We start from the raw sequence: 26,188 nt of genomic DNA, 5'->3' as shown, positions 1-26,188 counted from the left end.
TACATTTTCTTACTGCGTGTGCCAAATTGAAAGAATCCCTATTATATCTTCCGAAACTGCTCTATTCCTAAGTTTTTCCCAAGTTTATTGTGACAAACACGATCAAACGTTTTGCTTAGATCTAGAAAGCAGGCATAGATTGGCGTTTTCCTTAGTGTATAATAGCTGATGGTTTATTTTAAGGAATATATTGCCATAGATGTTGACAGTGCAGATTTAAATCCGAACTCGTTATCCTCTGTCTTTAGATGGTCGGTTACGACCGTCTATATATTTTTTTCAAATAATCTTGCCACGGCGGTCGAGAGTGAAATTGGTCGCTAGTTATTAATTACGGATGTATCATACTTAATATACTCAAGAGATATTGAGTCATGTCCTGTGGCTTTTCCTATTTGCCATTTCTCTTACAGCTCTTTCTACCATATGCGGAGTAATGCTGTTGGTTATGTTACCCTCGGTTTTCAAACTAAAATTTACATTCAGAGATTTTTCCGCTACTTCTTCACCCGCCATGGAAAGGAAGTTACGAAATTAACTGGCGATATTTTCCTTTCCTCTTACTCCATTCACACAGAGAGGAGTTTTCATATTAGTTTTCAATTCTGAGGAGGTTTTTGCCAAAATTTATGGAAATCTTTATTTATTAGTGAGGTGGCAATACCATCCATTCGCTGTTGAATTTCTCTTTGTTGGTATTTTACTAGAGCTACTTTGAAAATCGTTCGGTACTTCTTCCTGTCTTTGGCAGCCGGTCCTGAGAGTGGTATTCCGGCCTCTAGCCATGAAAGAAAGGTTGTATCAATAGAAAATATCACAAAAAGGTTATCTTGCGTAATGTCTGAAAAAAATCATTTAGAAAATTTTGTAAAAGAACTACGCTTGCTGTTTGTGGTAAAACAGTCCAAAGCGTCTGGTGTTTTTTAGCTAAGTCTCCCGTGATTGCACAAGAGTCCCATCTGCCCGGAGCTATTGGGACCATAGCATTCCCAATTTGAGAAAAACGGAGAGGAGTCAAGGTGACAAGGCTAAATCAATTTCATGTAACAATTTGATTCTAAATGGTGTTCTCTCGCTAGGACAATACCGAAAGTAGGTACACTGAATATATAAACTGATAAAAGGGTCTTGTGGGCGTGTCCGTGTGCCCGAACTGAGCTGATTTTTTTAGTAATTCTGGTGAATTTGATCAACCATTTTTAAACGAAGTAATCATTCTTAGAAAGATTATCAATTTCATTAACCTGACTGGGGTATAGGAGTCGATAGGTCTTATGGAAATTAACGACCACCGTTTTCTTTCAAATCGTTATACAAAACACTTCTAGGAATGATCTGTTCCTTGCTAATATACGAAGGCGAGTATATCGATGGGTGCAAAGATTAAATATTATTTTTAATGAATGCCTTTTTAAATGGTCATGTGTCGTGGTTACAATTCCTCTATAGGTCCTCTAAGTCCTGCATTATTACACAAGCAACGTCTTCCGCTCATAATGATGGTAGTAGGAAATATTAAAACATTGTTAAATTATTCGTAACCCGAGAATGACAGTTTTTTAGAGTAGGTGCCGGAGCGTCGTTCCGGCTCGTTCTTCCGCAGACACAGCACCATAAATATACCACTCTCTAGATCGATATCTTCGGGCTTTTTGTATGTAACGGAATTATACAGTACTTAACCACAGATATACAATCAGTTCCCATGCAGTACCTACCGTGCGGAAAAGAGCAGTAGACAAGGTAGAGGAAACTCAAGGCCATTTAAAAAAGATGCGACCATAGACAACATAATTGCTCTCAGCCTACTCTATTCATTCACTAGCCCAAAAAACTATTATAAAAATAAAAATGTCCTTGAAGCAGAAAAATGTCGAAATGTTTTCAGAGGGCAAGGTTCATCTGACTAAGAAAATGAACTTTTACAGTTTATTTCCTTAAGATGAAACTTGTTAATCTGAGAACAAGAAACCCAAAATTACAAGAAAAATTCCAAAACATGATTGTCCGACAGAACGAAGAAGAATTCCGACATTTTTCTGCCTATTTTGAACTCATTGTTACATATGTTTCAAAACTTTAATTTCACCAAAACAATAAGACAATACAGGATAACACTAATCAATAACATGAATAAGTTGGCCGATATAATAAATAACATTTATACGTTGTGGAGGAAGACATAGGTATGCCAAGTATGTTACGTAATAACCTAAAAACTGTCAATTCACTTTAAACTTGAACTTATGTAGGTAGGTTGAATATATGTTTGTAACTCGCTAACACTATACTGGCTTATATTGTATTTTTATCACGAACAACTTTAACACGCAATATTTTCGACGCGAAATGACAACCCGCGTGTATAAATAAACCACTCTCATTTTGTTGGAATGATTTGAAAACTGTCAAACGGCAAAATTCCGTCATCTCTTTCTGTTACACGAGTCATTATGGTAGAGAGCGAGAGATCAAACCAATCCTTCTGCTCTAACCAATGAGATCTGAGCTTTTAGCCATATTATTCGTTTTCTATAAGAATTTTGAGGTGGGCGTGGCGGTTTCAAATGAGTTTCAAGGCCAAAGCTTAGTTAAATGCCCCTGCACAGCACTGCCAAAACTGTTTAATAAGTGAAGCATTATTAGGTAAGAAGAATGGTAACACGTTTTCACCAAACTCGGCCGAAGTTTCCTCGAATGTAATTTTCCGAAATTACTTTATTTTCTTGGAGAAAAATCACTTTCTCCGGAGGTAAATTTTTTTGCCGCTTGTAATGAATGCCTGTTTTCGCGGCCAGGTTTAGGTATATGATAAACATATTTCTCAAAAAACTTTCTTCGAGGCGTTATATTGTATTCCCGCGTCAGCTCGTATAAACGAAGATTTAATTATGTTGGACTTTCAATTTAAAACTTTTGTACGTGTAAATTACGCAGGAGACCACTGGCAAACTTTGCTAAAGAGCAACAACAACAATAATATATTTGAATGTGTTATAACTTCTAGAATAATAATATATTATGTAGAAAAAGTAGACAAGGATATTTGCAATAAGTTTCAATCATCATAAGCCTGTTTCAAATAAAAAATTGTCACAATATATCTTTTAAAATTATGTCCATAGTACAAATTACTGACATATGATTACTGTATCTATTGGTTTTTAACGAGTTACAGGGATAGGTAACTTAACCCCTTTGTCTTGCAAACTGTAGTTTCAAATTAATTCACCTGATGATTTTTTTTTACGCGATGCACGGGCGGTGGAGGGATTTTTGTGTCTGAACTAATAATGCTGTTTCGGGCTAGCCAAGGACTTTTGGTGAATCTTCTAAGAAAGACATTTTAAAGGGTTTCCAGTCTCTTGGTATAGCTTGTGGCCCAAATTGTTGCGGCTTATGTCACGCTGTCGTAATTTTTATTTGAAAATTAAAATTTTGTTTGGCTGTTGTAATGTAAAATAGAGGAGAGGCGTATGTATCGTACCCAGTAAAAGTACCAGGTATTTTCATGGGGTACTTTGAGACAAATCCTCTTACCTGGTTCCAAAATACTCACTAGTATTTTATAAGAACTAAAGTATTTATTACTTACAGTACTTAGGTACTTTTAATGGGTAAATTAAAACACAGATTTAAAAGTATTTTGTTATTTCCAGGGAACGAGCAAGGAGACGAAACTGTGGTATGACGAGCGCCGGCCTGTCATTGGTCCGCCTCGGAGCCGGGAGGACCAATAGGACGGCGAGCATGGCTAAAGCGAGGGAGAGACCATCACTCGATCTAGCCACCGTGCTAGAAGAAAGATCTGACATGGATTCCACAACACAAGTGAGATATTCACAAAGGTTTAATGTACTTGACCATCGCCATTTTTATTAATACAGACCGTGCTGTAGAAAATGAACAGCCAGTTAAAGAGACCTTTTTTCGGATTTATTGCACTGGGTTTATCAGGGTTCAGTACTAAACCTTTATTGTTCTGATTTAACGCTTACGGGTTAAGAATCGCCCTTTTTAATTTTTGAGGAAACTTTGTTGAATACGGGATAATAAAATGAAAAATACAAGATAATAAAATGAAAATTCAAAAATACGAGGTAATATAAAGAAATAAGTGCAAAAAAAATCCTACAAAGGCACAGCCTGTGATTTTTATTATTTAAGATTTAAATTATAGATAACATATGAAGATTTGTATAAAGTCTTTTTCTAGGAAAATGTAGTTATAAGCGATATAACATTTAAATAAAAAGTTTAAAAAATACGGTAAAATTCTGTCTACTAGTACATATTATTTTATAGATGATGACTGTTAAAACTAACAAAAAAACATATCAATTTTAGTGTATTTGGATTCATTAACCTTTCCTTATCTGTGGTGTGTATTTACTACACATTGCTTCTAATAACTTTACTAACTCTATAAATGTAATAAATTCTTGGTTTAGATTTTAGGTATTCCTCTGTTGTACATTTATGTACTGAATTAAAGAAATAATAATTTACGTAGTTTTCAAATTCAATTAAAAATCAGCGTGTTTTGTTAAAAATCTGTAAAAAATACACCAATACAATCAACCGTGTGACGCTGCTACGCGAAGAGAGTGCGAGGAAATGACACGCTATTGATGTCCTGCTTTAGTTCGCTATGCGGGAACATGAGAAATCCACACGTAGTTGTATTTAGACCATCGATACCTATGACCGCATAGCTGTGTGTGTGCGTCCAGCGCCTATCCAGCACCTGTGGCCAGTCGCTCGCGGGCCGTCGCACAGTGGGCTGAAAATCGGCTTTCATAGACATAAAGACTTGAATTTTCAAGGGTATTTTTTTTGGCTTGAAATGGATTTTGATGATCATTACTATGCTATAAAATGTCGTACGAAGCAATTGCGTGTACAAATGAAGGAGTTATAATTTTTTTAAGAAAAATTTGTATGGCGCTGACATTAAAAATGAGGCTATCTCTGGAATCATAAGGTTGGCCGTTCTATCTTTACACACAGATAATACTACTATTTATTTGTATTTTTTTGACATACTTCATATTGTGGCGCAAGGTGCGATTTATTTTTTAAAAATCCTAAAGTTGAAGAAAAATATTTTTTTTTGTTAATGAATCATTTTAATGCTTAAATGCTTTACATATGAGAATGCTTTGTCTAGTTTACAATATTTTATTTACACTGCAAGCCAAAACACTGTGCACAGTGGGCTGAAAATCGCCTTTCATAGACATAGAGACTTGTATTTTCAAGTGTAATTTTTTTGGCTAGAAATGGATTCTGCTGATCATTAATATGCTATAAAATTTTGTATGAAGGAATTGCGTGTACAAATGAAGGAGTCATAATTTTTTTAAGAAAAATTTGTATGGAGCTGACATTAAAAATGAGGCTATCTCTGGAATCATAAGGTTGACCATTATATCCTTACACACAAATATACTACTATTTATTTGTATTTTTTTGACATACTTTGTATTGTGGCGAAACTTGTGATTTTTTTTTTAAAAACCCTCAAAGTTGAAAAAAAAACTTTTTTATGTTGAAGATTCATTTTAATGCTTAAATGCTTTACATATGAGTATGCTTTGTCTAGTTTACAATATTTTATTTACACTGCAAGCCTAAAAGCATTTAAGCATTAAAATGAATCATCAACAATAAAAAGGGTTTTTTCAACTTTGAGGATTTTAAAAAAAATAATCGCACCTTGCGCCACAATATGAAGTATGTCAAAAAAATACAAATAAATAGTAGTATTATCTGTGTGTAAGGATAGAACGGCCATCCTTATGATTCCAGAGATAGCCTCATTTTTAATGTCAGCGCCATACAAATTTTTCTTAAAAAAATTATAACTCCTTCATTTGTACACGCAATTGCTTCGTACGACATTTTATAGCATAGTAATGATCAGCAGAATCCATTTCTAGCCAAAAAAAATACCCTTGAAGATTCAAGTTTCTATGTCTATGAGAGCCGATTTTCAGCCCACCGTGCGTCGTTAGATTAGGACTCCTCGCACTTTTGTTTAGCATCTGCCACTGGTTTTTTTCATGTTTTCAGCAATTAATTACAATTATTATCACTTTTGATATAAAATATAATAAACATAAGCGATTAAATATGAATATTCATATTTTTCCGATATTAAATCGCTTTTTTTGAGATGTGTATTGACTACACAGCACCGGAACGCGTGGATTTTTTTAGCACAGTAAAGGAAAGGTTAACGGCTTTATTTGAAGATGTATATAATAAAAATATAAATTAAGAAAATTTTGGGAGTTGATCGAAAATTTGAAGTTATTTTTCAAATGTGATTGGGGTTCTAACAGCTGGATCTGAATATCACGTGGTCACAGACAGATTTGTTATAAAATGAATACATCATCGAACTACCTACAGAAGAAGGTCATTATTATTATTTTTTAAGTAACAAATAACTGCAGTAGTCATGCCAGATTTCAAATTCCACCTTCCTCTTCCCGATCTCATTCTCCTCCTCAATACCTTCAGCTTCACATCTTAGTCCTACTGGCTCCAGACGTTTGTTAGCAAAGGCGTATATAAGGGGAGTTTGGCGGGTTCAACCCCCCCCCTTATCTTATGCCCCTCTCCCAGAATCTATCGCCCTTGTGAATCGCACCCAATGTGAATTCTATAGCTACGCCCTTAGTTGGTAGTATTTGGGACTTTTGTGCGGAATTTAATTTTAAAAAGATTGTAATAATACAAAATATGTGTGTATTTTTCAGCTGGAAATCATAACCCCCGATAGAGACGACCGTTTCCAGATCGGCAGACTGCTCAGTCAACCTGCCCGCTACTTCCTGGAAGGGGGCAGATAGCGCCCGGGGGGGCCAGGGGCCCCGTTAGCTCCGGAGCCCGCGACCATCGAGGGGACCCACTCCCCCCTCTGGAACACCCTCACCCACGCGCAGACCATCAGCATACAGATCGACAGCTAGCTAGAGTTGGATGAAAAATAAACCTTCAAACAGACACTTCCACCCTTAGCCCCCCCATACTTAGTAAAGTTTTTTTTTGTTACTATTATATTCTCGAAATATAATAGTATTAACTGTTTAATATTGATATTCGTATATATTACGTGCATGTATAATATTTTAGTTCATAACCTATCTTATCACTGTAAACCAATTAATGTTCTGTGTATTTATTATCTCTAATGTATGTTGCATTGATGTATCTTACGTTCAAACTAAATAGAAACCTCTATAAAAGCACCATTTTAAAGAAATAAACTAAATGTAATTAAAAACCAATGTACATACGCAATAAGCAAAGCGTTGACCTGTTAAAAAACGCAAAAACACTATGGGAATAGCTTTGTGGAAATTAAATATATTTAGAAAATGCTAATAAATGGAAAACAATTATCACAAGCAATAGAAAACTTGTAAATGCACCAATAAAACTTAAATTACATGTACATAATAACAATGTATTGGAGACAAATAAAATTGTAAGGGCGCCATACTCATGGCGTCTATAAAATTATTATATTATTGGTTTAGTTTTAAAAAGGGAATAACAAAAAAAAATACCTAGGTTTAGTTCATGAACCTTGCATAACATCACCTCATAAAAAATTATGTATTCCTTCAAATCACACTCATACATATTTTGACGAATTATGATGAAAGTTGAAATAAATAATGTAACTAGATTATACATTTATTTTTATTTGTAACAGAATATAATTCAAAAACACCCCGCTTGATTTTGAAAGTAGGTATACCACATTATGTAATATATATACTGACCACAGTATGTATGGTTCTAGTTTAAATATAAATACTGGCAGCACAAAATATCCCTCTATCTATGCATTTAGTTTTGATAAATTTATCTATGGTTAAATCGGTTGTCAAACACTTGTCACTTTTTATAGGTTATCAACATGAAAATGCATTGAAAACTATTTGACGAGGTAGAATGGTTGAGCAACTGTTTATAAACACACATGGACATATTCGATATATAAGAATGATTCAAAAATAAAATATTAATTAGAATGATGGGTATTATGTGTTTTGTATAACAAAATAATGACCTTTTCAGAAAGTCCATGACAATATATACGAAATTCACATTTCGTGTGTTTAAATCATAAATAGACCACTCAGTTTAGAATAATATGATGTCAATGGTTAAATCTTTAAGCCCATTTGTTCAGAATTTTCGTATATATTATTATAATATTAGATCGAGAACAAATAAACAAACTCGGTATTTATGTTTTGTCGTGATGTTTTGTTTCTAGCTCTCCCGTTTTTAGTGTTGTGATGTCAAAAAATATTTTCCCTTGGAAAGGAATGATAATTTCCCCATAAATCCATTCCAAGTACCTACCAACATTTGCGGTGCACGTGTCGTCATAGCATTTTACTTTTATATATTCTATGAGGATAACAACAGAATATTAATATGATATTAGAAAGGCATAAAAATATCAATTAACCTGTAATTTTATGTAACAGTGTGAAAAGTAAGTTAGAAATAAGATTTTTAGTTGCCTACATTCTCGTACCTATAGGATTGAATATGAAATAGATGAAATGGACAGAGAATTTTTCTAAATCGTTGTTTTCTTTGTATATATTATTTTTTAAATACCAAGTAAATAATAGAATTTAAAAATTTTGGGCAAAATATTCATTTTTGTTTTCCCTCTGTGAATAGGTGTAATGAAAATTTCGGAAATTAATCTGACAGAGTAAATAATATTATAATGTTTTTAATAGTTAATATTAATTGTTATATTTATCGTCGATTATTAACATTTTATTGTTAAATATAAGTATTTTCATGTATAGTTTTAGATATAATATAGATAATTTTTCAAATAATACGTTTGGTGGGACAAAGTATAAATATGTAACTAGAATAGTTCAAGAAATTCCATGTATAAAACTGAATACAAAATCATTTAATAGTAGGGAAATAATTTTGTGTTGATTAGAAATGAATGCTTTCGGTTCAATTGATTAGTTAGATAGTGTGGTTGAAATAAACGGCATAATATAAAAATCAACCCCCAAAAAATCACTCACATAAAAATGAATGTGTTTTCTTTAAAATGACCCACCTATGTTGATGTCAGAATTAATAAATATTTATCATTTCTTCTGACGCAAATAATGTAACTTGTAAAATGAGTAATAAAAAATAATGTTTAAAAAACTGGAGTTATTCCTTACGACCTTTTTGATTTTTTTAAGTAAATTATTTGGTTTTTAAATATTATTCATACATAGTGTACCGGACGGTGTGTACCGCTCTCGGCGGCCGACATTTCATAATGGTCGAAGCGCGGAGCCGGAGCGTGGTTTTAAAACTTACGTTGAGCCTCGATACCTCGAGTCCCGCTCGCCCCCGCGTCGCTTCCCCTCAGCGCGGGCGCCCAGCCGGCCCCAGGCGACCGCCTGGAACCAATCAACGCGCCCGTAAGCAACGCCGTACGGCAAAACATTTTGAATTGAAGATTTATTGAAATGTTTAGGCTAAGTTTGAGAGAGTTTGGCCGTAGATATTACGAAATAAAATACATTGATAAAACGGCCGGACTCTCCTAAACATAATTAGTTAATAAAAATTAGTATTAATTTAGAATTAAGAAAATTAATTACGATTTCCCCTGAATATGTTGGGCCGGGGACCCCACACTGAATGAATGTATGTACAAATGATTAATAAATAAAAATGCCAGAGAGGAGTGGTTAGGATCGATTAAAAGAGCATAAAGAGTAGAGTAGTTCTAAAGGTTGTGACCTCCGCTAATTAAATCTTAGCGGACGTCACAGCCCGCGGATCATCAACAACCCGCGAATGAAGGCAGCGCGTCGACCCCGCCCTCCCCAAAGTCGGGAGAGGGGGATTGCACAATAAATACGGCGCGCCAGCCTTCAGCTCGCTCTCTCTGCCTTGGACCGCCACCAGCTACTCTACTCTGCTCTTCCCGACCACTTCTCTCTGGATCTGAACTTGGATACTTCTTTGACTTGGCTCTCCCCTGGATTTCTGCCCCTGCCTGCCTCCTCCCGCACCGAGGATAAAGCAGATTCCGGCCCCGAACTGAGCAAGGATAAAGAAGATTCCTGTACCGACCCGAGCAAGGGTAAAGCAGATTTCTACCTGGACCTAGCGGCTACTACGGACTGACCGGCCCCCTATTTTACAGTCTGTGTAAAAGACCTAGCTGGTCGATTACACATAGGTCATTCAAGAAATTAAAAAAAAAAATGAGCAAGAAAGAGATGTTGAAGTGGATTTTTTTACTAAACGGCGCTATATAACTGATCCGTTATGATTTATTTGCTTCTACAGGGCATAGAAAGTGTAGGAAATAAAGGGTGATCACATATTTTACAGTGGCTGTCCGTGACTTTGGTAAGATTGAAAAATATTTATTTATTTATTTATTTAAACGCCCATTGGGCTTTTACATACATTGTTATTAGTGTTATTACATTAACTATGTGACATTGAAAAGTTTACGTACATATATAAATAAAATAGTTATTATATCTGTAGTACATAAATGTTTTACAAATAATACAGAATACCATTATGGAGAACAGTTTTTTTTTTCTTTTTTTACTTACTTAGAAAAATAAATGGATTGAAATTAATCAGCATTTATAGGGACTTAAAATCATATTCGAATTGTTATTTAAATTACAATATTAATTTGTAAAGTTAAAACATATATATTAAAGTTAAAAAGTCATAAAAGAAAAGAGTGAAAAAACAGAAGCTAAAAAATGGGTTTTTTACTATGGAGTGGAGAAGTCATACATATCAGCAAAGTGTTTATGTAGATTTCGTTTGAGCACTGCTACGGAATCTCTAAATATATCAACAACATTACCAAATTTATTACCAAAATTTTGTATTCGATTTAACGATATGTGCGCATGATAATTAGATTTGAAATTGTTACAGAAAAAGGTGGAATTTTGTCTCGTATTTTTGGAAGGTACAAATAATTTTATTGTGGCAAGAATTTCAGGGCTGTCGATTCTATAATTAATAATTTTATTTAGTAGAACAAGGTCGGAGATAATTCGCCTATCTGATAGCGTAATCAAATTTAGTTGATGCATGAGTTGGATATAATTTATATTTTGGATTGGAATATTTAGTTTAAAGTTAATAAATCTTAAAAATTTGTGTTGTACCCTTTCAATATTGTTGGAATGTACTTTATAAAACGGGGACCAAATAGGCGAATTATACTCTACTTGACTTCTTACTAAAGATGTGTACAGTGTGTTCAAACATTCTAGTGACTTGAAGTCACATGCGGTTCTACATATAAACCCAAGCATTTTTAGGGCTTTATTTGTGATTTCATTTATATGCGGATTGAATGTTAACTGTTCATCAAATATAACACCCAAGTCCCTGATTTGAGTGACAGCTGTCAATTTTACATTATTGAGCGAATATTCATAAATTGTATGATTTCGTATTTTACAAAAACGAATGACCTGACATTTTTTAATATTAAGAAACAGAGAGTTGATGATGCACCAACGATATAGTTTATTTAAATTAAGTTGCAAAGTATAACAATCGTCTAAACTGCGTATTGTTTTATATATTTTCAAATCATCTGCGAAAAGAAGAACTTCTACATCTTTAAATATGCTAACAATATCATTAATAAATAACAAAAAAAGAATTGGTCCCAGGTGAGACCCCTGAGGGACCCCACTTGTGGCTTCGAAAATGTAAGATTCCACAGATTTTATTTTGACACATAGCTCTCTTTTACTAAGATAACTTTCAATCCAACTTAACAGATTACCCTTGATACCCAACGTACTTAATTTTTGTACAAGGATATGTCGCCTAACTTTGTCAAATGCTTTGGAAAAATCAGTATATATTGAATCCACTTGATGCTTCAAGGCAAGAGAATCAGTTATGTAATTTTCGTATATGATCAAGTTACTTAGGGTGGATTTACCTGTGATAAAGCCATGCTGGTTGGGTACAATAATATTATTAATTTGTTTACATATTACATCTAGGACTAACGATTCAAATAGTTTGGGAATAGCGGACAATATACATATTGGTCTGTAGTTCGATACATCGCTTTTATCTCCCTTTTTATGAATAGGCGTAAGATAGCTTTTTTTCCACTGTTTTGGAAAACACCCTGACGACAAAGACTTATTAAATAGTAAAAATAATGGATAAGTCAAACTGCGAACACAAGATTTTAAATATATTGGAGGGAAACCATCCGGTCCAGCGGATTTATTAGTATCTAATGCTTTTATAGCCTTTTCTATAGCGTTTATTTCAATAAAACAATGGTTTAGGTTAAGTGATTCTTCAAGTGATATATCATTTGGGATTTCATTATCGGTAATATTATCATCATAAACACTTTTGAATAAATCTGCAAAAAGATTGACAATGCCTTCGGTATTATCCGCACAATTGTTATTCAGATACATAATATTTGGTAAACTACCATCATTTTTACGCTGAGCATTAGAAAAGTTCCACAATTTTTTGACATTATCATGAACCTCCATTTCTATTAAACTAATATAATCATTATAACATTTTTTAGACAATTCTTTGCACTGCTTTCTTATGTTAGTAAACATTATATAATCATCGACGTTTCTAGATTGCTTATATATTCGGTGAGTTTGCTTTTTAGTATAAATCAATTCTTTTAATTCTTTTGAAAACCATGTAGGGTAAAGGGATGCAATAAAATTAACTTTTGGAACATGACGTTCTTTTGAAGTGTTTAGGATTGAATAAAATTGTTGGACTTGATTCACAATATTGTTTTCATCTTCTAGAAATGACCAGTCTATATGGTCAAGATAATCAATTATATTTGGGTAGTCAGCTTTTTTAAAATTGTACGATGAAGTTTTTAATTTCTGCAATTTTCTAGACTCATTTGTGATAATAATATCTAACGCGGGATGGTGTTGGTCTAAAGGTAACAACAATTCATCCGATTGTTCTACCACTGTACTTAAGTCACTAGAAAATACTAGGTCAAGCATTCGGTTATAAGAATTATGCACTTTATTTAACTGTTTTAGTCCTAGGAAAAAAGACATATCAAGCATTTCCTTAGATTTGACACACTGCACTTCTGTTTCGTTAATAATCACTTCATTGTTCTTATCGAAAGACCAGTCGATTTTCGGAAGATTGTAGTCGCCTACAATTATAAATTTGGCTTTAGGATATTTATATTTTAGTGTTTCTACATCCTCGATGTGGTTCTTGTATATTTGCAGATCTGACATTGGTGGAATATAAGTACAAGCGATAATGATTTTTGTGGATGAAATATTTAGCATTACAAACATCTGTTCAACGCTTTTGTGTTTAACTGGCAATTTTTTAGATGAAATGTTTTTAGATATGCACACCATTACACCTCCTCCTTTTGATTTGTTGCTTGTAATGGGGTCACGTTCAAGACGATAGATGTTGTATTTATTGAGACCTAATTCCGATGAATTGATGTCCTCATTTAACCATGTTTCTGTTAATAACAAAATATCATGTGGGAATGTGGGAGAAGTTATTTTAAGATGTTGTAATTTAGTTCTCATTCCGCGGACATTTTGGTAGTACCCAAACAATTTTAGGTGCTGTTTAAGTTTTTTGGCACGTTTTTTATTATTTTTGGAACAGAGTTTATGTACTTAATTGTTATGTTTGTTTCCCCTTCCGCTTTTCTCGTTTCAAACTCTTTCCAAACATCCGTCATTTGTTTCCTTTGCAGCTCCGTGAGATCTTGTTTAACTTTGATGCCATTTTTCAGTTTATATTTATTTATGATTATTTGCTTAGCTTGATATGAATCTTGGAGTTCTACTTTTATTGGCCTGATCTTGTCAGTTTTTCTTACGCCAAGCCTATATATTTTAGAAATATTTATCCGTAGTGTATCATCGATAATTTTTAACGTTGAACATACTTTGTTGTTGTCATCAGATATCCTGTTGGTTTGATTCTCGTCTCTACTTTCAGGTACGTTCAGCAGAATTAGATTTTTCGAACGTAAATTCCTTTCTGTTATCTCGGTAATTGCGTCACATATTTCCATTGAAGTAGATTGAGTAGTTCCAGTTATTGCAGGTTGGTTATTAATAATATTTTTGTATGCGGATAGTTCACCCTCCATAGTCCCCATCTTCACTGCCATCTGTCCCGCGACGCCCAGTAACTCGGTAGTTTTTGGCATTATTTTTGCAAGTTGTTCTTTATTGAACTTATTAGATGAGTCGGTAATTATTAAATGTATTTGGTTAATAATTTCCTGAGCCTTCGCCATACATTGATTAGCATCCATTTTTATTTTAGAGGTTCGTAATATTAAGTTAGGAAGTGAGTGATGACCCTGCACCCTGCACCCTGCACACTCAACTGCGTCCGGAGTGTTTCTGCGCTGCTTGCACTTACGGGTGATAGTGACCTACTATGATGTCGCACCGCTCACACGCACTGGAATCAGTAATGTCTGATAATATTTTATAGAATTTAGTGAATAACCGATTGATACGTTTGGATCACTACGATTATGGTATAATTATATTTCACAGTGTTTAGAGGGATTTTTATAATGTGATTCACACAACCAATTGTTTAAATGATGCTTATAAATAACTATTTTAACTGAAATTCGCAAGACAAATTCAAACGTTACTTGTCACTTTTAATATCACGACAATACAGATATATGACAATAATACAAATATGACAATAATGAAGTGGTTGTACCTGAAAATATTGGTTTTCAGCTACAACAAACAACAATATGGTCATTTTTTATTTTACTTCTATGGCTCATGAAAAGCCTAGAACTGCTTTTGCTATTTTAAGAAATTTAAATAGTACACGAGAGATAAACATGATAAAATATTTTTGTTAGTTTTATTCCACATTTTTGAAGGGCCTCCGTGGTCGAAGGGTAATGCTCTCGACCACCAAGCCGAAGTTCGCGGTTTCAAATCCCAGTAAATTTTTATATGATTATTTTTTGTTATTTCACTATTTATTCAATAAAAAAATATATAAATAGTATTCTTGCGGCACGTTTCAGTGTGGGAGATACTGTCAGTATCGCCCTGGTGTAATACTATCATTCAGAATTGAAATGGCTGAACATGAATAGCCTTCCTTCCTCTTCCCCAACTCCTTCCCCTTCCCGCAACCTTCAGCCTCACAACATAGCCCAATTGGGAAAACCATAATCTCACTGGCTGGAGACGGTTGGGAGCAGTTGAAACTCTTTTGGGTATGTATATTTAAATTAAAGGTGTATCATTTTATTAAGGCCAAATCACTTGTAAAACTAATTCATTATCCTGCGGGAAGTGTGCGAACACAAAAATTATTAATCCACCTCAAATTTGACACAATACAAAATTGTATGCTAATTTATTGAATACAGCTGAAGAATTTGAGATTTGATTAAAAAATAATAGAGGTATATGTTGGGAACAAATTTTTAATTTGAGAACACTAATGTGTAGTTTGCGGAATACATTTTTTTAAATGGCAGCGTATAGATTGTGTATAGTATTTTTCAATAAATTTTTAAAGGGTAAAGTTTCTGTTGATTTGAACTTGTATTTCATAATTTAAACAGGTGAATTTATCGTAAATACTGAAGAAAATGTTTACGCATCAAAGAAACCATTGTTGAATTTTTAGAAAAAAAAAATAGATTCTTTATTTTTAGATATTAACGGAACGGCTTCGAAACCCATACACTAAATAGCCTTCGAGTGCGCGTCCTAAAATTGGGATAGATATATTTTAAAAAGTATACATTTTTTCCGTATAGCAATACTACGTTTCGCCGCCATTTAGGTCTTTTTCGACATCCGCCGGGCGGTTGTCTGACGTGCTATTAAACGGCTGAAAAAGCTGTTAATTTAATATCAAAATGGTTTGTGAATCTCGTTAATTTCTAGTGTAATATTTAAGTCAATTCATTTTGCTTCTCATATGTCTATAAATACGTGGATATATAGAAGGATTGCTTCGATTTTTTGTGATTATAGTTTGTGAGTGTCCCGTCACCATGCCGAAACATTGACATATTTCACTTCGAACTAACGATAGTTTTCGAAAGTCTTGTATCATACTATCTAAATCGTGGTTTTTCCTTGTGAACGTGTTCTTCAAAAGTAAAAAATCGTATATTATTGTATGTTTCATGATGAACAACCGACACATGCGCGTCAAATGAGGCAGTTCAGAGGGTCGACTACGTTCACCGCCATCATGTTCTATGGTGGCGACTGATCGTTTTCCTCTTACCTGGCTGTAATTTTGATTTTAAAGTGACTCTGATTCCGACCAGCCGCTTTGCAGCTGGTCAATTTGTAAATATTTTCATCCTAACCTAACTTTTGACGTTTCAGGGTTTCGTGAAAGTTGTGAAGAACAAACAGTACTTTAAGCGGTACCAAGTTAAGTTCAAGAGGCGTCGTGAAGGAAAGACAGACTACTATGCCCGCAAACGCTTAACTGTTCAGGACAAGAACAAATACAACACACCCAAGTACCGCATGATCGTCAGGTTGTCCAACAAGGACATCACCTGCCAGGTCGCCTTCTCCAGGATTGACGGAGACCGCATTATCTGTGCAGCGTACGCACATGAACTGCCCAAGTACGGAATCACGGTAATTTAATCTTTAATTTTATTTCCCACCCACATTCTGAATCCTAATGTTGTATTTTATTATCTAAATCATGATTTTCCTTTTTAACGTACTCTTTAAATGTAAAAAAATCGTATGTTTAATGATGAACAACCGACACATGCGCGTCAAATGAGGCAGTTCAGAGGGTCGTCTGTGTTCACCGCCATCATGTTCTATGGTGACGACTGAATGTTTTCGTCTTACCTGGCTGTAATTTTGATTTTAAAGTGACTCTGATCTACACAACCTATAAACATCTCCCAAATACTTTGAAGAATGTTTATAACTGACTTATGTTCGTTTTTCAGGTCGGTTTGACGAACTACGCCGCCGCCTACTCCACTGGTCTCCTCCTCGCCCGCCGCCTCCTCAATAAACTGGGTCTGGATAGCCTGTATCCCGGAAACCAGGAAGTTAACGGAGCTGAATACAATGTGGAGGGAGTTGAGGATGGCCCAGGAGCGTTCAGGTACCACTTCTCTTTCATTTGTTGCATCACTACAAAAAATATTCATTAGTGTTCATATAGATGATTATACATTGTGTTCCACACTCACAAACCTTTGAGGGTGATTATTCATGAAAAATTTATCAAAGAAACATAGACAACAATATGTTATGATTAATTTCTTATTTTTTTTTTTTCAGTTTACAAAGTATTCATATTGTAGACATTCAAGTGTTCAGGCAACTTGCCTTATAATATCAATAATCAGTCCGTGAAAATAAAATCTGCTTATGAATTACTAGTCCTGTTGACAGTGGTGCTCAAATTGCTGGCTGCATAAAAAACTTAACTTCCAAATTGGGTAAATAAAAGCTCAAACTTGCTTCCAAAATTGAATATTGTTAAGGCGATGCTCTACGTAGTGATGCAAAAACATGTGTTTTTGGTTTGAAAATTTGGTCGCCTAGAAATGTTTCAGATGCTTTAATTAAATACTGCGAGTAGATTACATCTTGACCTTTGAAATAATCGAGTATTTTTATAAGCCCACCTCCTATTTACGAACCCATTTTCGGTTATGATTTTTTTTTATAATGTTGCAAATTAAGTTATTTCCAGATATTGACTTACAAATATAAATTATTTTGCCAAGCTAAATCCTCCCTCCCAACATGTTGATGAATTAAAATAGGCACACGCTAACAACACAAGTGCATGCATATTTTCTGTAAACATAGTAAGTTTTTTTAATGGAATTATGTGACAATTAAGTCCACGCTAATTGCTGTATGGTTGCAAATGATCATACCGTGTCGAACGTGGACTACATTAGCCTGTGACATGGACTCTATAATATCTTGGTCCCATACCAAGGTGTTAGTTTTCTCACAAACACTAGTATTTATATCCAGAATCATTTTTGTATGTAAACCTCTGATGATTTTTTTTTGTCTTATGACGTTTTGGACATCTAACCAGATCACTGTAATCTGAAGTTAATTTGCTCCAAATAATGATTATAGATTATATTTAAATATTTCCAATCATTGACATTTGCAATAATTTTTATTTTATTAGAAAAACATTCTATATTTGAACAGCTTTATTTTTACTGTATTTTTGTTTCTCATTTTATCCAAATAATAGTGAATTGTTGCAATATAATATAGTGTTGTTTCTGGATCCTCCTGTTTTCATTGAAATAGTGATATTTTAAATGTAGGTGTTATGTAACCTGCCAAAAATAACTATTTTGGTCCAAACTCCAGCTATTACCTAAAATGAAATAGTAACTCTCATTATATATATATTTTTTTCATATATTCAACGGACAGAGAAAAATGGAGCAAAGAGGTTGTTGTGAAATTGTCTGTGTACACAATTACTTTATGTCTAATTCTGTGTTGAATTTGCAGGTGTCACTTGGACGTGGGTCTCGCCCGCACCACCACCGGAGCCCGCATCTTCGGAGCCCTGAAGGGGGCTGCCGATGGCGGACTCAACATTCCCCACTCCACCAAACGCTTCCCAGGATACGACTCTGAGGGCAAGAGCTTCAATGCTGATGTCCACAGGTAACTATCACATTCTCAAATCCCCGCCTAATGTTGGACCTCACTCCCGCAGAGATTGAAATGCCCATCTCGCGTCTGACCTCACTGAAAGACAAGTTTGAGCTAATTATAGTCCACCAAAGTCTGCCTTTGCATTCAGTGACAAAACTTATGTCCATAAGGCTCACAGCTTACGATAGAAGCCTATTAGAGCAACTAACTGATCTCAAACTCTGCAAGAATTAAGACTTCAAATATTCCATTAGCAGGAATTAGATTTCCATGTCTATGTATAATGCTACCCTGAATATTATAAAGTTAATTTTATGTTTATTTTTTATAAAACCTCAAATTGTAATATTTAATTATTGAAGACAATATTAGCTAAAGATAGTTGCGGATAAAAGTGTGCGGTGAGAAAAATGAAGACAATGTTGGTAGTTCTTATTCGAAGTATGATAAAGTTAAATATGACCGAAGAAGATAGGGTCCCATTAACCTGGTTAGTAGAGCGGTGCCCCGGCAAGGCAAGGGTCCGGGGTTCGAGTCCTAGATGTGACCGTATCTTTTCTGTTGCAGATTTTCGTTTAGGAATCGCTAATATTCAATAATTAAATATTAATTTTATGTCCCTGAAAATATCTTTACTGCTATTATGAAGTCAAATAACATGAAATAACAATATGTATAAACTGTTCAACTCTGTACCGTATAAACCTTAAGCTACATTAACCCCTTGGGATTATTTGTTTAGTTTTGGGAACAGTCATGATGAGAAATATGATCTAAACGGTGTCAGAAAAGAGAAAACACCACGCTTTATATTCAAATGTAAAAGTTAACCATATTACCTGCTAATTTGAGAAAGATCTATGAAACTACTGCAAAATAGTGAGGTGACAATAATGTTTATAAATACATTTATTTGTCTATTAAAATGTGTTTTTTTTTTCACCAGTATCTCGGTAATTAATTTTTAGTTCAGTGTAGACCAAAAATGTAGGGTAGGCCATTTTTTAAATTTTTTAATATTCCTCAAAAAATTATATATTAATTTCTAATAATAACATTTGAAAGCAGATTTCATCACCTTTCAAAAACAGTTTTAGAATACTTTTAGAATACTTTTAGAATTATTCGATTTGCTCAGATTTTATTGCAAAGCAGAAATTGTTCACACATTTCTGACGATGTGCCGAGGCTTGAGGGTTAGTAATTTGATATTGTATCCTTTATTTACGTGTTCTGCTCCTCTCATCCCCCGACTTGCAACAATTTGCAAAATCGGGCAGCTTATATTGGAGCTATAGTAAACTAGGTGAAGACATTGTGGTTGTGAGAATCTATTTTCCCAATGAGAATTATTCAAACCGGTCTGCTCCACAAACCCAACATCCTTCAACAAGCCGTCAGTCAGATATTCCCAATATGTGTTGCTAATTGATATGGTATTGCTTTTCAGACAACACATCTTTGGTCTCCACGTTTCCGAGTACATGAAGGCCCTCGAATCCAACGATGAAGAGGCCTTCAAAAGACAATTCAGCAAATACATTAAGCTGGGAGTCATCTCTGATTCGGTGAGTGTTTTTATATTATGTCCACGCTTAAAACTATATCAAATCAACAAAACATGATAAGTCCACGCTAATTGCTGTATGTTTGAAAATGATCATACCGTGTCGAACGTGGACGACATTAGCCTGTGACATGAACCCTATAATATCTTGGTCCCATACCAAGGTGTTAGTTTTATCACAAACACATAATTTTTGTTTGAAATGAATATTGCCATTCTCACAAATTGGAAGCCTGAAACAGAATAAATAGCTTTTATTTATAATGAGAAGAAAGCTCAAAGAGCTATCCTGTTTAAGTTGCAGGACAGTTCTAAAGTCCTCCCCTTTTAATGCTTTGAAATATCAAGTATACTTTTTGTTCACCGTCTTGCCGAAAATGTTGACAATACTGTCTAGTTTTCAAGATTTTTTTTCATTAATCTCACGGATTGATTGGTTGATAAATTATAGAGGATATGTGAACAAGAAAGTAATGATGTAGATAAAAGCTAATGAGTGTTGATGTTCCCAGATTGAAGAGATGTACAAAAAAGCCCATGCCGCCATCCGCTCCAACCCCGCCCGCGAGTCCAAGGAGAAGGACAAGAAGGAGGTGACACAGAAGAGGTGGAACAAGGCCAAGCTCTCCCTGGCAGACCGCAAGAACCGTGTGCGCCAGAAGAAGGCCACTTTCCTCAAGGGGCTGAAGGCGGCTGCAGAGGAAGCGTAAACAACCACGGCTTCATTACTATAAATATATAACACTGCGTTGACAGCAATCCTCTTTGTTTTATTTTTATCTATTTTATGTACATCCTACCCCCTAATGCTGATTCTTCAGTAATAAACACAATTTATAATATAACGTCATATTTTATTATAATCAAGTAAAAATACTAGCTTTTGTTGAATTGATATCTTCAAAAACTTTTCTAAAAGATGAAGGTTAGGAAGTATCTGGCTATCAAATCTGGTGACTAAAGTGAATTGAAACATTCAGCCGTGTTTAGTATCTATCAGTGTGACCACGGCCTGAACAAAATGTGGGGAAATGCACACCTTTAAAACAAATGCTTGGTGCTGGAGTAACTGCACAGCTAATATAATAAACACCTTCAAATAGAAATGCCTTCCATCTAGATTTGAATGGAAACTAATATTGCCACTGACATAATACCCTTTGACTATTAAATCAAGACAGTCAATCACAACATTGCGTGTCGCTTACAATACCTGAAAATGTGTTCACCATTCCATTTGAAAATCGAAGAATGATCAGACTTAGATCATGAAACATGACCCATCACATTTCTTGTATCGCATATAGATTGTTATTTATTTTCTTTAGCAATTTGATAAAAATAGCTAATTTTTATCCATCCCTATTGTAAAATCTAGCTGTGAAATTTTCACAATTACATTAATATTATGACAAAAAAGTAATGCAATACAGTACAGTAAGTTAATTTCAGCAAAAGGAAAAGATTTTTTTTTATGTAGAAAGGCTACAAGAGTTGAAGGTGAGGATTAAATGCCTGTTATATATTGTTACAAAACCTTTTACAATGTCACACAATATATGTTATCCAGATACCCCTGCTTGTATTCCTGTGAATTTACATTGTTTTTGGAGTCGCATGTTCCAAACGAAGCCCGTCAGTCGCCTGAGCAACACATTCCAGTGCTTCTTAAACAGTTGGGTATATTTTTAAATAAAATAGGCATAATTTGTCAACAATTACACTACCTACTGTTCTTTATTTCTCATTAAAAATAATTCAATAAATTTACAAAAGCATGTTATAACATAACAATGATTATCTTTTCACAAATATTATTTTGAAAAATAATACCGCATTGATAAAAATTTGTGAAAAACGGTAGAGATACAGTCGACTCTTGATAATTCGAAACTCGAGGGACTCTTAAAATATTACGAATTATCGAGTGTTTGAAATATCAAATGGTTCGAAATTTGTGAGAGTAAATAAATAAAACTTCGAATTCTTAAGTGTTGATCAATTATTATTTATTAACTCCTATTCTATAACAATGACAAAAGTTTATAGGTACATACATGTAATCATAATGTGAATTAATTAAACTTTTGAAAGAAAGAACTCTGTTATACTGGTTTGCTTCAAAGCACATTGCTGCTGCTCAGACTTCTCAATAATTTTTTTTAAGAGAAAAAGTGCCTGAAATGCTTTTTCATCACTTTCGTTTTGTAGACAGAAGGTTTGTAAGGTATCGAATGAGGATCTTGCTTCCTTAACTGACACTTCTGCCAAAGGTTCTGATGTATCGTCCTCATCTTCATCGTTACTTTTTTCATTAGTATCTGTCGCAGATAAAATTTCGCCATCGGTTAGTGAACCTGAGACAGCAAAATCTTCATCCACTTGAACAAAGTCAAGAAAACTCACATCGCTGATGTCAATTAATGGTTCTATTGCTGGTTCTTCATCATCCATAAGTATTGGAAGATTTGTACTAACGTGTGTGTAAAAATCTTTCCGCCTCTTTCTCTCTGCAACTTTGAATTGTCGAATGTTGAACGCCGATGAGTTCGAATTAACGCGTCGTTTTGTTATATAGCAATGATTTTTTCGTTTGAATTACCAAGTGTACAAAAATGTATGGATTTAGTTCGAAATATAAAGAGATTTCGTAGGGAACTCGTGATAACTTTGAATTATAGAGAGGTTCGAATTATCGCAGGTTTGAATTAACGAGAGTCGACTGTAATACCAAAATAATAAGTTAAATTCAACCAGCTCGAGTTTTCGGTCTGTATGTGTCATAAATCATGGTGCGAGTGGATTCCACATAATTCACTGAGAAATGTTGTCTGGGAACATCAATTATCTATACGCGCAGAGCGTGGGTGTTGACCATTGTACTTACATATTTCACTAAAATAAGAATGGTGCTCATCAATACCGGTAAATACCCAAAGATACAATACATTTATTTGCCGCGCCAAGATGACACCACTTCAGTTCACAGTTTGCATACGGATAATTCCAGCAGATCAATAATATACGCTTCAAAATTGATAGTATTCTTTTACTGGAGTGGGGGATAGACTGACAATGATTTTGGTGCACCATCCATTTTTGTGAGTACAAGCAGCCACTGGTTCACACGTACATGTTGTGAGCAGTGGCGGCTCGTGACTTTTGGGTTACTAGAGTGCTAATATTACTAAAAATGGCTTAATTGATGTTGTTGTAGCTGAAAATGATTTTTTTTTTTTTTTAGAAAAATTGATTTTTTGTATGAAGATTTTCAGGAATTCCGTGCGGCGCACGGCGATACTGAAATTTCCTGAAAATCTTCATACAAAAAATCGATTTTCGAAAAAAAAAAAAAAATCATTTTCAGCTATAACAACATCAGAAATGCCATTTTTTATAATATTAGCACTCTATTACACCCAAAAGTCACGAGCCGCCACTGGTTGTGAGGCCGATTTTATTTGGTGTTTACCGGATCTTGCCACGCCAGGTAAATCTTAATAAAAATTGATATAAATTCTTTAAAATAAAATGTGATTGATTTCCTTACCGGTGACATTGTAGGGTATATAATAATTGGAGCAACTTTCTATATTGGGTCCTAGCCATAACATTAACACAGAAGTCACAGTCACAGCAATCCCCGTACCCAATAAGAGCATTTCCGGAAAGTTTAACAAATTAATTAAAATGATTTTGTAGGCACTCTTATGAGGAGAAATTTATACTCAACCCTGATGAAGTTGTGTAAATAATATATCTAAATATACTATACTGATTAGTTTTACATACAAGCTAAACTTTAATTTAATATAATTTGTTATTAGGTATAACTTGCTAAGATACCAAATGTAAATTACATCTAAAAACTGACCACATTTCAATTATATTTGATGAAAAAATAGTTAAAATATGGATTAATCTTATCTAACTGATAAAACAGACACTCCTCAGAATTTGTTGATAACAACCGAAATCAATCCCTGGATAATACAGGGTTTTCCAATAAGAGGTGTTATTTTGAATAGCCCGCTATTTCGGTAGATGTTACTTTTGAAGCTGTCGTTTTTTGACATTTGACAAGTAGAAACTACGCCATTAATAAAAATGGAACGATACACGCTTCACCAACACATTGAAATTATTAAAATTCACTTGAGTGAATCAAATGCAAATCATCTTGAGTGATGAGGCCCATTTCCACCTCGGTGGCTTCGTCAACAAGCAAAATTGTCGCATCTGGGGCTCGGAAAACCCAAGAGTTATTGTTGAAAAGCCTCTCTATCCTCAACGTGTGACTGTTTGGTGCGGTTTATGGTCCGGTGGAGTCATTGGACCTTACTTTTTCGAAAATGAGGCTGGAGCAACAGTTACGGTAAAAGGATTGCGCTATCGAGAGATGATTAATAATTTTTTATGGCCGGCATTGGATGATATGGATCTGGACAGGGTTTACTTTCAACAAGACGGCGCTACGTGCCACACAAACAACGAAACCATTGATCATTTACGATTGAATATCAAAATAACACCTCTTGTTGGAAAACCCTGTATTAATGTAACTCACTTACTTTTCCCAATTAGTCATGAAATTATAGACAGTGAGAATACAGTAGGAATAGATAAAATAAGAATGATGACATATTTTATTCACGCCAAATTAGGTTGTCACGTGCAGTGGCGGTTCTTCCCTTAGGTCAATTGGTGTTTGAACCCCCAAAATTATAAGACATCAATAATAATCAATTATGTGCATCAAAACAACTGGTCATATTCTTAATTTATTTAAAATGTAAAGCGAAACAGCAGCGGCGGCAAGTGACTAGAAGTGACATCTGTTGTCTCTAATAGAAGCTTTCATTCTCATGTCCACACGATTCGCTTGGTCAACTTAAAGAATATCCACTTGGGCATTTTCTATGCGCGCCATAGAATAAACGAGAAAGTACTATATTTTTTGTCGAAGTAAAAATTAGGTACCTAAGAAAGCTTAAGGACGCTTAGGTCATGTCTGTGGAGGAGACAACACGATGAATATTATGTTTTACAAAGATGTCGGTTTTTCATTTTACACGCATGTACTGAGTGAAACAATCATTGTTTTTCAATTGGATAGTTCGGGAAAGGTTTGGAATAATTATTTATGTTGTTATCGATTTAGAATGAAGCTGAAGAATAAAACAAAACAAAAAACGTAAAAGATCATTGTCAAATAGAATCAAACTCTTATTTTATTTACTTTAATGTTGTGCACAACTACATTAAAACTTAATATCTTAAAAATAATTTGCCTAAGTACATGGATTGTGTATTTATTTACAATTTACTATATTAACACATTCTTTGCGGGAAACGAGAAAACTCGTCATACGCCTTTTTACAGTAAGACGCGGGAGACGAATTTACTCATTTTGTTGCGCAAAGCGGTAAGGAGCGGGAAACTTGTAAACAAGGGGTTCTAAATGGGTGCGGGGTCATGTGTTTTCTATTGTCGGCGGTACCCGATCTATCTACCTGTCAATACAATGAGTTTGAAACACAACAAAAAAATGAAAAAAATAAAATCATTGTCGTGTATATTCTGCTCACAAACAACGCAGTGAAACGCGGTACACGTGCAAGTTTTGCAATGTGCCCCTGCATAAAGGAAAGTGTTTCGAACGCTATCACATATTGAAGCACTATTAGGTTACAGTTTTTTTTAATATGTATTGAAAATTTCTATGTATGACTAAATTTCGATGTTATTTCGATTGTTAAATACTGTTTTTCTATGATTCCCAAGAAAGTAGAAAGTTTTGGTTCATAAAAAAAGGAATTACACATACATTGCTAAGTAAATAAATAGAGACATCTT

The 26,188-nt window shown here is 34.3% G+C and overlaps 2 protein-coding genes across 2 annotated transcripts in view; both read left to right on the top strand.

The window, feature by feature from the left end:
• The window catches only part of LOC149414765 (uncharacterized), a 205,903-nt gene extending 198,767 nt beyond the window's left edge, over window positions 1-7,136 (top strand). Inside the window, exons 5-6 of the mRNA XM_089643427.1 lie at window positions 3,660-3,831; window positions 6,768-7,136. Of these exons, the coding sequence (XP_089499553.1) occupies window positions 3,660-3,831; window positions 6,768-6,860 (265 nt within the window). The 3' untranslated portion in view covers window positions 6,861-7,136. The remainder of the gene's footprint in view (window positions 1-3,659; window positions 3,832-6,767) is intronic.
• An 8,732-nt stretch (window positions 7,137-15,868) lies between these two features.
• On the top strand, window positions 15,869-21,090 carry RpL5 (ribosomal protein L5). Its single transcript, XM_089643322.1, has 6 exons — window positions 15,869-15,988; window positions 16,467-16,730; window positions 17,060-17,220; window positions 18,615-18,773; window positions 20,215-20,332; window positions 20,844-21,090. The coding sequence occupies exons 1-6, from the start codon at window positions 15,986-15,988 to the stop codon at window positions 21,039-21,041; spliced, it is 903 nt and encodes a 300-aa protein (XP_089499448.1). The 5' UTR covers window positions 15,869-15,985; the 3' UTR covers window positions 21,042-21,090.
• The last annotated feature ends 5,098 nt before the right edge of the window (window positions 21,091-26,188 follow it).

This window comes from Hesperophylax consimilis, chromosome 19 (assembly GCF_061612785.1).
Source record: "Hesperophylax consimilis isolate HC1 chromosome 19, BYU_Hcon_1.0, whole genome shotgun sequence".
Lineage (NCBI taxonomy): Eukaryota > Metazoa > Arthropoda > Insecta > Trichoptera > Limnephilidae > Hesperophylax > Hesperophylax consimilis.
Note: the sequence above shows the minus strand (reverse complement) of the source record. Positions and strands in the feature narration are given on the sequence as shown.

What these genes read in the sequence shown, in the direction of transcription:
- RpL5 (XM_089643322.1), top strand. An exon ending in GATGGCCCAGGAGCGTTCAG is followed by an intron (nt 17,221 to 18,614) that starts GTACCACTTCTC and finishes TTGAATTTGCAG; the next exon opens with GTGTCACTTGGACGTGGGTC. An exon ending in TTCAATGCTGATGTCCACAG is followed by an intron (nt 18,774 to 20,214) that starts GTAACTATCACA and finishes ATTGCTTTTCAG; the next exon opens with ACAACACATCTTTGGTCTCC.